The sequence below is a fragment of the Brassica napus genome, chromosome C8 (genome assembly GCF_020379485.1).
Source record: "Brassica napus cultivar Da-Ae chromosome C8, Da-Ae, whole genome shotgun sequence".
Lineage (NCBI taxonomy): Eukaryota > Viridiplantae > Streptophyta > Magnoliopsida > Brassicales > Brassicaceae > Brassica > Brassica napus.
Genome location: NC_063451.1, coordinates 27,366,771 through 27,379,777, shown reverse-complemented (window position 1 = coordinate 27,379,777; position 13,007 = coordinate 27,366,771). Strand labels below are relative to the sequence as shown.

General features: G+C 33.5%; 2 protein-coding genes and 1 long non-coding RNA gene across 3 annotated transcripts; 1 reads left to right on the top strand and 2 right to left on the bottom strand.

Moving 5' to 3' along the window:
• The first annotated feature begins 1,746 nt into the window (after positions 1-1,746).
• On the top strand, positions 1,747-4,002 carry LOC125591703. The gene is made up of 3 exons (XR_007327806.1): positions 1,747-2,759; positions 2,862-3,418; positions 3,519-4,002. It is a non-coding gene; the product is annotated as an uncharacterized LOC125591703 (long non-coding RNA).
• LOC106360185 (protein DETOXIFICATION 31) lies at positions 2,806-6,719 on the bottom strand. Its single transcript, XM_013799775.3, has 8 exons — positions 5,493-6,719; positions 4,432-4,973; positions 4,259-4,345; positions 3,824-3,880; positions 3,481-3,719; positions 3,290-3,408; positions 3,112-3,198; positions 2,806-3,028 (listed from the first exon to the last, which is right to left on the bottom strand). Exons 1-8 carry the CDS (start codon positions 5,850-5,852, stop codon positions 2,960-2,962), a joined length of 1,560 nt encoding a protein of 519 aa, XP_013655229.1. The 5' UTR covers positions 5,853-6,719; the 3' UTR covers positions 2,806-2,959.
• Positions 6,720-6,967: 248 nt separating this feature from the next.
• On the bottom strand, positions 6,968-9,060 carry LOC106362058 (high affinity nitrate transporter 2.5). Its single transcript, XM_013801875.3, has 3 exons — positions 8,296-9,060; positions 7,596-8,071; positions 6,968-7,517 (listed from the first exon to the last, which is right to left on the bottom strand). Exons 1-3 carry the CDS (start codon positions 8,971-8,973, stop codon positions 7,175-7,177), a joined length of 1,497 nt encoding a protein of 498 aa, XP_013657329.2. The 5' UTR covers positions 8,974-9,060; the 3' UTR covers positions 6,968-7,174.
• Between the last annotated feature and the right edge of the window lie 3,947 nt (positions 9,061-13,007).

Here is a 13,007-nt window from a genome sequence, read left to right as displayed (position 1 = left end):
AAAATTTCTGTTTTTAAAATTATCTAATTAACTCTATACTCATTTTTTTATATTTTTTATATGATATCACACATTCGTAAAAAAATAAATAGTTTAAGATGAAAAAAAAATATTTACTTAATAAATATAAGATGAACGGATCAGGATCTAGTTTAGTTTTAAATGTAAGACTATGAATTAATGATTTGTTGTAAATCTTTAATAAATGCCAGTGGATCATTGTGACTTGGGTTGGATAGGTCGGCGATACCTTGACTTAGGAAATTATAAGGTAGTTTACTTATGATTGAGATATAGTTTATTTCTACTTTAATCCTCGTTTCTATAAACTGTGAGTTGGACGAAATTTCCTTTCTCTGTATTTATTGACTTCTCTGATGTAAAAGTTACTTTCTTTTGTTTATAATAATTTTTACTACACGTTTTCAAACTTCTTTTAAAAAAATGTGAAAACCAGATCATGTAGTCTGCTTATTTGTGCTGTTACCATTGTTATGTTACAACCCAAATTTACATCCGTATGATATTTATATGTTGGGTATTACTATTTGACCAGGACTATGAAAATGAGTGGGCATGCGAGTATATCAAAACGAAACAGGCAGTTTTGAGGTGAAAATGAAAGAAAAAGAGTTGCACACGTTTTTAAAAGAGAAGTACCCATTTGAAAATGTTCTTACTTCGTTAATTAAACTTCTTTTTTTTTTTGTCTTTTTCAGTTGCATTTATGAAATATTCTAAAACGAATAAAACTGCATAATTTATTACTTGTCTTTTCAGTTACATTAATGAAATATGATTAAATGAATTTAAACTTCCTATTTTATTGTTTGTCTTTTTCAGTTACCTTAATGAAATATCCTTAAATAAATTTGGACATAATGTCATTTAATCAACCAAAAAAACTTATGAATTATCCTTACGTGCATAATTTTAATAATGGAGATTTTTAAAAACGTGCATCATTAAAATGTTATCTAAAACATGCAACACTAATATATAACATGCATCAATAAAACTAGAATTTGACTCACACAATTGTACAGATATTATTTTCAGTTGATTAAATTTAAAAATAATTATTTATTCAAAAAATATTTAAGAATGGCTATGTTTTTAAAAATTATATGGTATTATTTGCTCATAACTCATTTGTCATTTGATAAATTGTTAGAAAGAAAATTTTAGCATAATATAACTCAGTTGTCATTTGCTAAATTTATATTTTTTATTATTTAATTATAATATTTTCATTTTATATTTGAAAGATAAATGAATTTTCTTTCAAACAATATTTTTGTAAATGTATTTTTTAAAATATAATCAATTAAAATTGTTATTATCATTGAATATCATTATTTTTGACATAATTTGAGTTTTCGTTTACATCAAAACTTATCATATTTTAGGATAATTTTAATTTAAAATGTAATTTTCATATTTTTCAAACAAATTCTAAAAATATTTTTTAAATATTTTGTTATAATTGTTAAAAAAATATTGAGTTGTATTTCAAATAAAAAGGTAAAGATATTAAAAATATTCTAATTAAAACATGTAAAATTTAATATAGTTTTAAGGAAATGGTCAAAATAAAAAAAATTACACATAAAATAATCATAATTTTTGTTAACTGTGCGGATCATTATTTATATGATATCGCACACGAAAGAAAAATTTCTGTTTTTAAAATTATCTAATTAACTCTATACTCATTTTTTATATTTTTTATATGATATCATACATTCGTAAAAAATAGATAGTTTAAGATGCAATAAAAAATATTTATTTAATAAATATAATATGAACGAATATTACAAATACATCATTTAATAAAATAAATAATTAAAAACTGAAAATTCAGAGTCTAGTTTAGTTTTAAATGGAAGACTATGAATTAATGATTTGTTGTAAATCTTTAATAAATGCCAGTGGATCATTGTGACTTGGGTTGGATAGGTCGGCGATACCTTGACTTAGGAAATTATAAGGTAGTTTACTTATGATTCTACTTTAATCCTCGTTTCTATAAACTGTGAGTTGGACGAAATTTCCTTTCTCTGTATTTATTGACTTCTCTGATGTAAAAGTTACTTTCTTTTGTTTATAATTTACTACACGTTTTCAAACTTCTTTTAAAAAAATGTGAAAACCAGATCATGTAGTCTGCTTATTTGTGCTGTTACCATTGTTATGTTACAACCCAAATTTACATCCGTATGATATTTATATGTTGGGTATTACTATTTGACCAGGACTATGAAAATGAGTGGGCATGCGAGTATATCAAAACGAAACAGGCAGTTTTGAGGTGAAAAGGAAAGAAAAAGAGTTGCACGTTTTGTAACTCATGATCATAACATAAAGAAGACAGTGACGCGTGATAAGAATGGAAACTTGCATTGCATTCGTTAACGTGTGGCGTTGTATTGGATTAGTCGACGTTGACTTGCAACTTTTTAGGTCTTCCACTAATCAAACTTTGAAGTTTTCAATGGCCAAGACGTCCTAATTCTTACCTTTATGATTGGATGGTGTAAAAAACTTCCAACTCATCATTCATATTTCGTGTGGAGTAAGATTGGGGTGCCAATAAGAACAACTTTCTTGATTGATTGTTTTAGTTGTGGTTTCGCTTATCAATGTTGAATCTTTCTGGAATTATTCTGAATTGAGTAGATGTTTGGTATGGAACTCCAGACACTGACGGTTTCTCAATTATGCTAATGGATCAGCTAGATTTTATCTCGGATCTTGAGGTATATACTCCACACCCTTATTAATAGTTCTGTATTAAGATTCCAATCCTCAAAATACAAAATGTTTATTGATTAAAAAGGATCTTACGTTACAACTTTAAGTCTTATAGAAAGAGAGAAGATCAAGATTCTTTTGGTTCGGACACGGAAAGGTGATGTGCAGATCTTCTTAACATATGTCACAAAATAAAACTATATAGTTAGTTCAAAAGAGTCTCTTTCTCTGTTACTCCTCCCCATTCTCTTATCCTCTCTTCTGCCATAGCAGCCTGAAATATACATCACTTAAAAGATTGAAACAATGGTTGAGTGACAACTTGTTCAACCAGTCTTAATATTGTTGGTTCCTCACCTCTTTGGCCCAGTTGGTTGTGCAAATCATCCAAGTCAAAATTATAGACTGAACAAAAGTTCCCGTCATCATCCCCCACCAAATACCCTAATCATAAAAGTTTCCATAACATCAAAGACTATGGTCTTTCGTCTCATTTATAAAAGTTTTATAGATAAACGATTCTGAATTTCATTACCATAACGCCATATTCAAACTTAAAACCCAACAGAAGACCAAATGGGATTCCAAACAAGTAATAGCAAGCTATGTTCACATACGCAACAACTGCTTGCCATCCAGCTCCCACAGCCACTCCTGCATTATAGTACGTTATTGAGTTTTATCTATCATATTATATATATAGTAGTCAAGAAAATAATATAGTACCGGACAAAACAGGCTGAACATTGTTGATGACAATGCAGAAGGCAAGCATTGGTGTGAGTTCTCTAACCACATTCCTAACTACTTCATCTTCCACAAACAAAACCGGATACTCTTCTCGGAAGAAGAGTAAAACCGCCGCTATAAGCATCCCCATCGCTGTTGATACTATCACCGCCACAACTAGAGAGAACTTGGCCGTTCGTGGGTGGCTAGCTCCTAGCTCATTTGATACTCTCACACTGGCAGGACAGGAAAAAAAAGGATATCATTATAGCTTGGTAGTTGGTACGTGTGACATGTGTAGAACTTGTAAATAGTTTAGTTTTCACTCGCGGAGATTTACCTTACTGCTGCATTTATCCCAACTGAAACCATGACTGCCCATCCCAAAATGTTCATGCTTCATTTTACACATGCATGTAAACATATAATTAGAGAGTGATTTGTAATAAAATACTGAGTTTTTGAATTTTCTTCGTCATTTTTATATATCCATATTTTACAATTTAATTAATATATATGTATGCAAAATTAGATTAAGAAAATGTGAGAAATAAAATATTTATATAAAATACTAGACTATATTGGCTGCAAAAGACAAAACAAAGAGACCACAACGCACGTTAGGTCTACTCTTTTTAGAGAATCTTTATGAAACAAATGAATAAAACAAAAACAAAAAACATTAATCATGTATAAGTTAACTTAACTAATGTCGTGCACAAAAGATATAATGTAGGAGATATGTTTATCTATAAAATATATAAAATAATTTTACCATATGGAGAGTGCAGCTACGGAGACTTCAGCATTCTTCAAATATCCAGCAAATAATACGAGTGCCATGAAATACCAAACCTCCAAACTACAAACGCAAATAAATTTTAAATGCGAACTCATGTGTCGGATCAAGTGATATATGACCGGGGAAAAAAAACGTTTGAAGCTTACCAAATCATGACAGCAGAAGCCAGAGACAATTTGACAAAACCCCACAAATTATGAAATGCCTCCCACGTGAATCCTGACCAAGCCTCTCCACAAGTCCCACCAAAAATATACACGAGTTGCGCCACAACAATGAACCACCAAGATGCGTTAAGCACCAAAGCTAAACCGGGAAGTCCCCAGTTAAACCTAGACATGACTAGCCACGTGAGGAACGTGTGGATCACAAGAGCCACACCGGATATTCCTGCCATGGCCATGATCTTGCTTTGCGACTGCAAAAACTTAGCGGTCGGGAAATTGATGGCGTATGCGAAGATTTGTGGGATCATGTAGATGGAGAAAATCCCGGCCATGGCCGAGATTGCAGCGGTTTGGCCTATGAAGGATAGGATTGGAGCCGCGAAAACATAGAGTAGAGAAAGGATTAGAGCGGTTGCGCTTAGAATCACCCATGAGCGTTGTAAGTAAACGCCGAGCATTGATGCTCTTCCTGCTCCAAACGCTTGTCCGCATAGCGTTTCCAACGCGCTTCCCATTCCAAGCTAGTCGCGTTCGCAATTCACCATACATAAATAAATAAATAGCCGTAAGAATTTGTAAATTACATTGGTTACACACTAGTACTGCTAATATAGCAAGTACGAAGTAACACATCAAGTTGTTCTAAAGTGCGCCTACTATACAAGTTGATAATTTTATTTAGATTCACATGTTGTCATTGTAAACTTTATATAAGAATCTAGAGTTAGATTCAAAAATTAATTTGTAATTTGGTTTATGATATAGTTTTCCAGATCTAAGATATAGTTTATACATAAATAAATAAATAGCCCTACGAAATTTTAAATTATTCACATGTTTATTATCTTAAATTTTATATGACTATAGTCTTGATTCGAAAATTAATTTGTAACTTGGTTTCAAATAAGTCTATACTTGAGGTATAATTTTTTACCAATGCTAATCAAAACGTAAACAATCACAATATTTGAATATTTCAGCTAATAATAAATAGTCTCTAGTTTCTTTTTTTTTTAAGTTCTAAAGATGTACATGCATACCATGATACCGAAGGAGAAACCAGCAATGACGGAGTTCTCAATGGAGACGGCGGCCAGGGCGATGGTGCTAATATGTCCGGCAAAAACCTGAGTGATGGCTCCGAGAGAGAACTGGGCCATTGATGTGAAAATAGCCGGTCCGGCTAGCTTCCATAGCTTCTTAGACTCAATTCTAAACTCTCTGACGAAGTCTCCGACGTTGGAGATGGGCGGGATATCAACGGCTGTAGAGGAGAAGGAGACAAGAGAAGATGCTCTGCTTCCCACTCCTAGATAACTCATCAATGCTTTATGGGTTGTTGGGTCGAGGTCCTCCGTGGACGACAGAAACGGATCCATGAAACTGTTATCTTTCTCCATTCTCCTACGACCAAGAAAGAGTGAGAGAAAGATAAGAGGTAAGGGAGAAGATCGTGGATCTTGCAATGTTACGGAGCAATTGTTATATAGACACTATCACAAAATGTTATAGGTTTAAGAATTTAAAAGTAACTGAGGAACAAGATTTTGTATTGTATGAGTTTTTGGAAGAGTGGTAAAAGACAGCTTTACACCAGTTAATCTTTGACTTGGTGTTCCATAGTAGAATATATTATATGACTGAGTCTGTCCAGTGTTGTATAACTGACATACGTAATCAAAGGGTAACGATTTGATATTTCATCGCACGGCCAGCTAGGCTAACCAATACAATATGAAAAAAACACTAAGAACATTTGCATTTGTAATTCACAAGTTGTTATAAAAATAAGCTAAGATATTTGTTTCGTGGACTCCATATGCCTTTTTACAACGTGCGAGGCAGTCAATGTGATATCCAAGGAAAGGAGAAGCATCTTTAAACATTTTAGTTGAATTGGCTAAGGTTGTTAGCCGTGCAATGAAAAGGGGTGTTTAGGTTTCAAAGGCCCATCTAAACATGTTGGGTTCTCATTCTCAACCCAATATCAGAGCGAGTGGGAAGGTAAAGGTTGCAAGAACTTTTTGTTTCTTGTCAGTCACTCAAGACTTAATTCACTTACTGTAATCAAAGAATAATGATACTGAAGATTGCAAGGTTTCTTGTTAAAAAAAAATTGTTGATGGTATGATGGTGTGTCAGTGGCCAACGTAATTTCATTTGTCAATGAACTTGACATAAAAACGTTTGTTTTTAGTTGTTTTCTAATTTTTACACCATCGGTTATGAGAAGCTTCAATAAACGAGACACTTTGGTTGCAATTGTATATTCCTAAAAACTTGTTGCCAGAACTCACAAGAATTACATTACACCCATCTATTGCATTTGAAAGATTACTCCCCACCTCATATATAGGAATCATCCTGGATTTAGTTTTCTTTGAGACAAATTTTTAGAAGAATTTATAACTTCAAATGGTATACTTAGCCAAAAAAAATGGTATACCTTATTGGAAGTTGATACATATGTTTGTCAAAGGAAGCAGACAGAAAATTATATATACAAAGTACTATATAAAATGAAAAAACGATGGTTCTTTCCATGATAAACAAACTTTTACAAAGTACCCCATAAAAAGAAAACAGTAACCGGTAGGTATTACATTACATACACAGCTTATCACACGAGAACAAAGAAAATCAAGAAATGGAGAGCAAAAGCAAAGAAAAAATAACACAAAAGCATACACACAAACAAGCAAACAAATAGAACAGTTATTTATCAAGATTGAGGATGAGTTGTGGCACGGCCTCTTTCGCTAACGCTGTTCTCAGCAAATTTCTGGCTTGCAAGATGCAAGTTCTTTTCTTTCTCTTTAGTGCTCCACTCAGCGAGGTAATATTCTTCTTCAGTTACTTTCTTGGAAGAAGGTCCACAAAACATACCTCCCCATTGTGGAAAGTAAATCAAGCATATTGGTAACGAACACGCGATTGACATTATCCCCATTAGAGTTATACCGGTCTCTCTAGAGTATGTTGACCCTTTGAAGAATATCAGTTGAGTTAAGACCGCACCAACATTGCCTCCCGCTCCTGTCATTCCCGATATCACCCCAAGAGATCTACATAACCAAAGAGCAATTACGTTAGATAACTAGTCTAAGCTACAAAAACTATAATTGCCATGCATAAAACTTTACCTTCTAGAAATAAATGGAACAACGCCAAAGGTAAGTCCACAGGAAGCTTGGACGAATACAGAGAAGATGAGCATAACAACTATAGACCCTGTCAATGAATCAATTTGTCCAAGAGATGCACACAAGACACCTCCTAGTGTTTGAATAATCCACCACGACCACAACCTTCCTCTCATACCAAACCGTCTAGCCATTAGATCCGAGAGGATACCTCCTCCGGGTCTAGCGAAAAAATTGGCTAGACCGAAACTGGCTGCTATAATCCCAGCTGTGTTGAGGTTTAAGTGGAATCTATCAAAGAAATATTCAGCGATGATGTTGTCTATTGTGAGCTCAACTCCAAAACAATAGCCATATGCTAATGCTGTTATCCATCCTCTATAGTTTCTGATGCCATGAGTTATCACTTTCCCAACCTCATCTTTCTCCTTCTCTCCAGATTTGTGCATTGCCCAATAATCTCCATCAGGCAGATCCTTTTATATTAAAAAATAAAATAAAAAAGACAAAACATAAGTGAGATTATCGCATCATCGTTGACTTGCTTGTAATAAACACAAACGTAATTGAATTTGCGTGTAATAAATTACTTTTTTTTTTTTTTTTTGTCATCAATAAATTACATTTAATGTTTTTAATAGTTTTAGTCATTATATAACCAAAACCGGAAATTAACCGGATAAATTGAATAAACCGGTACCTGACCGAACAAGAGAACGGCGAAGGCAGAGAAGGTCTGAAAGAGACCAGGGATGAAGAAAGCGATCCTCCAAGCCGTGAACTTAGTGGCTCCCATCTGCCGGATCACCGAGAACACGAGCGGCATGATCAGCTGCGTCGCGCCTCCTCCGAGGTTTCCCCACCCGGCGGCGATACCATTAGCCGAGCCCACGACAGGTCCGGAGAACATAGAGCTCATCCAGAACTGCGTCGAGACAAAAGTCGCGAGCGAGAACCCCGCGAAGAACCGGACCATGATAAACCCTATCGGCGACTTGATCCCCGACGTGAAGTACACGGCGGGAGCGGTGGAGAGTGTCAACGCGGCGGAGGCGAGGCGCGGGCCGAAGAGGTCGCAGGCCGTGCCCATGACGAGACGAGCGAAGACGGAGCCGGACACGGAGGCGATACCGGCGTTTCCGATGTCGGTGGCGGTGAGGTTGAGGTTCTCGCGGATGACCGGGAGGAGAGGAGGAGCCGCGAAGGTGGAGACGAAGCAGCAGAAGAACTGGAACCACGAGAGGTGGAAAGCTCTCATGTGGGGCTTAGCGACGGAGAAGAGGCGGAACGTTGTCGACTTGTTCTCGGAGTCCACCGGAAGTGCGAACCTCCGAGTGGTGGTGGTTCGAGATTCTTCTCCTTTGCCTTCGACGTCCATTGCTTGTGAGCTTTGGAGAAGCTAGTGAGGGCTTAGTAGGGTGGGAGAGAATGAGAAGAAGATTCTTGATGGATCTAAAAGGTTTGAGTTTATGAGTATATATAGAGCAGAGTGTAAAAGGGCCTCTGACATTTTCATGGATGTTCTTGTGAAGAGTGATGTAATCATTTTTAGATATTAAGTGGGAGTTATTTTTTTTTAACGCGATCGTAAATATTATTGTTTTGTTTTTTATGCATTCAATTCTGCTTTTAGTGGATTGCCATATAGCTAGGTCGAGTAATGATCAAAATAAATTTTTTTTTTTTCGGTTTCAAATTATGTGGTTTAGTCGTTTAGAGTTTTCAGTACAGATTAAAAAAACAATTAAATAATATTTTATTTTATCGCAAAAACTTATTTTAAAATAATTAATTTAAATTAAATATAATATTTTTTTTTTAGTTTAGCCGGTTCAGAAGAATTTATATCACAAATTCCAATTTTAAACTCACACTTGACACAGTAAATTTGAAATTTGCTTTAATTTTGGTTGATGTGTGAGAATCATTTTTAACTGAGTTAAAATTTAATCTAATTATAGGATCAGGTGTTTCGGATCAATTAGGATCAAACCGGTTATCTCAAGTCTCAACACATACATACAATGTTGCATCAGATGCAATACATTCATCGGACTGTTCTAGCTCTTTCTGTTTTCATGTCATCGAATGTTTAAGTTAGTTGAATAAGAAAAACCTCAAAATACTAATGTATAATTTTCCAAACTTTTACTTTTTGCTCTGTTTTTCATATAATAGCTATTTAAGTATCAATTAGTAGTTGTACTTTTTATTATATCAGATTAATGTTCGAAGTCAATACTTGAGACTTGAGACTCGGGGAATAGTAGCTTCGTTTGGACTCTTTAACCATGGCAAAGGTAAAGTCTTCGGGGCAATAACTTTGGCAAAGTCTCAACTACAACAATGTGTTACAAAATTTCCAAGTTGTTTCTTTCATTCTCTGTAAATCTCATGTACACAATGATTTCAACATAGAAAACAAAACATAAGCTTATGAGTTTGATCCATTTAAAATCGTTAGAAATTCATAATATGATTCAAGGGATTTATTGAATAGTCTGAAAGAATGAGTTTTTTTTTTGTCATCAGCTTATACAGATTCAGACAGACTCTGTAAACCAAACCGGGTGATCTGCGTACATGTGAACGACGAAAGACGGTTGCACCCACTATCTGCCTTTGAATTTTGCGTCCTTGAGACATAGATGATTTCTGACTGGAGGAAACTTTCTTTCAGGGTCTTGATGTCTTCCAAATAATTTGCAAAAACTGGTCATTCTTCTGGTTTCGAAACCATCTTCACCAATTGAGAACAATCCGTTGCAAACGTAACCTGAAATTGACGTTAATTTCTTCATGCATTTCATTGCCCAGAGTAGCGCCTCCATTTCCGCATGAAGAGGAGAGAGGCTAGCCCGAGCATTCCTCGCCCCCAACAGTCCCTCAAACCCCTCTAGAGTGCTGAGTCAACCTTGTCCAGAAAATATATCACACTCTTTCCAGAAACTATCTGTGAAACACCATCTTCCTGAAATTGGCGGCAAAGTCGTAACCGCAACTTGTGGTACTGTCCTCTGCTCATTCAATATATGTGTCTCAGCCCAGAATGTTGATTATGTTTCTGTCAGTTTAAGCGTATCCATGAGATCCATGAGATCAATGTCCAGATTACTAAAAACTTTACTATTCCGATTTTTCCATATGTACTATAGTATCCAAGCAAACTGATGATCATCTATATGTGGTAGTACTCTGCAGAAGAGATGATCCATATTTGTGAATAGAGAACTTGTTGGAAAAATTGATAGATTTGATGGTATCTTCGATAAAGCACAAACCTGAAGTGCGAAAGAATGAGAATATGAGATCAATATTTTACATATCAAAGAAAAGAGAGATTAGCTTGAGATTTTTTTTTTTTTTTTTTTTTGTAAAAAGAGATTAGCTTGAGATTTGCATAACCAAAATCTTCTATTCCAATCTATCTCTTTCGCCGAGTCATATGTTACATTTTTATTGTATATATATACTGTATATATATATTATATATATTCTATAAATTTGTTCTATTTAAAAGTCAGAAACTGTAATTTGATTTTATGATTTTAATATTGTAAAGACATGAAACCAATATTATATATACATATATATATATAGATTATTTAGAGAATTATATAGCCAATTTTTTTGGGTTTATCTCTTCTGCCGAGATTGTTAAATTCGAATGTTATGTCTTTTTTCTATTGCGATAATGACATTTACAAAGAAACAACAAAGTTTATGTCATCAATGAAAAATAGTTTTATGTTAAATATTTATTAAAAAGTGAATATATGCAGTTTAATATATATGAATAATCTGCTATGAACTATGTATTCTATTTCAATAGTTATCTATTTTGGTGAATGGAAAATAGGTTGTAATGTTGTTTCTGTTAAATAAAACTGATTGTGTTGTTGATCCAGTTTTCATTGATTTGCACTTGTTGGAATTTTTCCTAAACTACCATATAAAGGGCGGCCATCCAGTCTCTTTGTAATAAATTTGTATGTCTATGATGAATGTTCCATAAGAAACTCGTACATTCTAGTGTAGTAGTTAACTAGGTGATCATCCGCGCCTTGCACGGGGTGAGAAAACTTAAAGAAATATATAGATATTAGAAATGTAAAAGTCATAGACACAAATATTACATGTTATTTATGTTAAAGGATTCAACGAAATTGTGGATATGTAAATAAAGTAAGCTTCAAAGTTTTTTAAAACTTGTGTTATTTGTTTTGTGTGATTGAAGTATAGTTCGTGAAAATGAATCTATAAGAGTAAACAAAAACTTATATAAAATTAATTATGAAATAAAGATAAAACGAAACATAGGCGATAAAATAAAATAAAATGTGAAAGCATATCCTATATAATAAGGAAACAAAATAAATAAATAAACTAAGAAAACTACGACTGCTGTGAAAAGTATCTTCAAAACTCTTCGTTTACAATCCTATAAAGTCCGCCATTGGTGTACTTCTGGTTTTGTTAATGATGATTCAGAAAGAGTGATGTGGTGAGGAGTTGTGTTGCAGACACTGCGTATTTATATAGAGTTTTAATGATGAAAACAAATAGCCAAAATTATAGTAGCAAATATTTACTAATTAATATTTCTATACTTGCCGTACAATTTACTTTAAAACTGGTCTTTTCACATGTTGTTTTAAAAAACGCAGCTCTCAAATTAGGCAAAATTTGGATCTTGAATCGTATATGGAAACGTGTTTCTCAACGACTATAATTGAGGTAAATTACTTGATGGTTTTAAAAATTCATTTGGTGAAGATTATTAATTGATTATAAACTTGATAAATAGTATTGTACAGCAAGGTTTGCATTATGGCGAAAGAGAATATTCAGTATCCATATTCTTAGGTAATCCCAAATAAATTTAATTTGTAAAATAAGGAAATTTGAGGAAATAAAGTTAGCTGATGGCATTAATATGTTTGTAGTATATAACCAAATATTCACAGTCCCTATAGCTTATAAATTACAAATATTTATACCATAAATAAGGAATTAATTCAAACCATATAGAAATAACTTAAATTTAGAACGTATAAAATAAGGAAATCTGAGGAAGTAAACCTTGTCAATCTAAGCATTAAACTGTTTGTAGGCCAAGAGAAAAATATTGACTTGATTTTCAAAATCATCGGAAGAAAATCAATTATGAATTGATTCCACACTTGACTCCAAAATTTAAGAACTGATTGATACGTTTGTAAAATCTAAACTGGCCAAATCCTTGATTTTCTCCTGATGATTTTGATAATTAATAATTTGATTGTATCAATTATGCATTGTTTGCGGAAATGATAATTAATCATCGGAAGAAAGACATAATCAAATATTATGAATTGTTTATGGAAATTTAATGTATTTTCCTAAATTACTTTCGATCTTAATTGTTTTTCT

Bases quoted from the DNA above. Each gene is read 5' to 3' on its own strand.
- LOC106360185 (XM_013799775.3), bottom strand. From the start codon at position 5,852: ATGGAGAAAGATAACAGTTTCATGGATCCGTTTCTGTCGTCCACGGAG. The intron at 3,881-4,258 runs GTAAAATTATTT...TGTAAAATGAAG, and splicing joins GTAGCTGCACTCTCCATATG to CATGAACATTTTGGGATGGG. The intron at 3,199-3,289 runs GTAATGAAATTC...TTTTATGATTAG, and splicing joins AGTTTGAATATGGCGTTATG to GGTATTTGGTGGGGGATGAT.
- LOC106362058 (XM_013801875.3), bottom strand. From the start codon at position 8,973: ATGGACGTCGAAGGCAAAGGAGAAGAATCTCGAACCACCACCACTCGG. The intron at 8,072-8,295 runs GTACCGGTTTAT...TTAATATAAAAG, and splicing joins CCGTTCTCTTGTTCGGTCAG to GATCTGCCTGATGGAGATTA. The intron at 7,518-7,595 runs GTAAAGTTTTAT...TTGGTTATGTAG, and splicing joins GTTCCATTTATTTCTAGAAG to ATCTCTTGGGGTGATATCGG.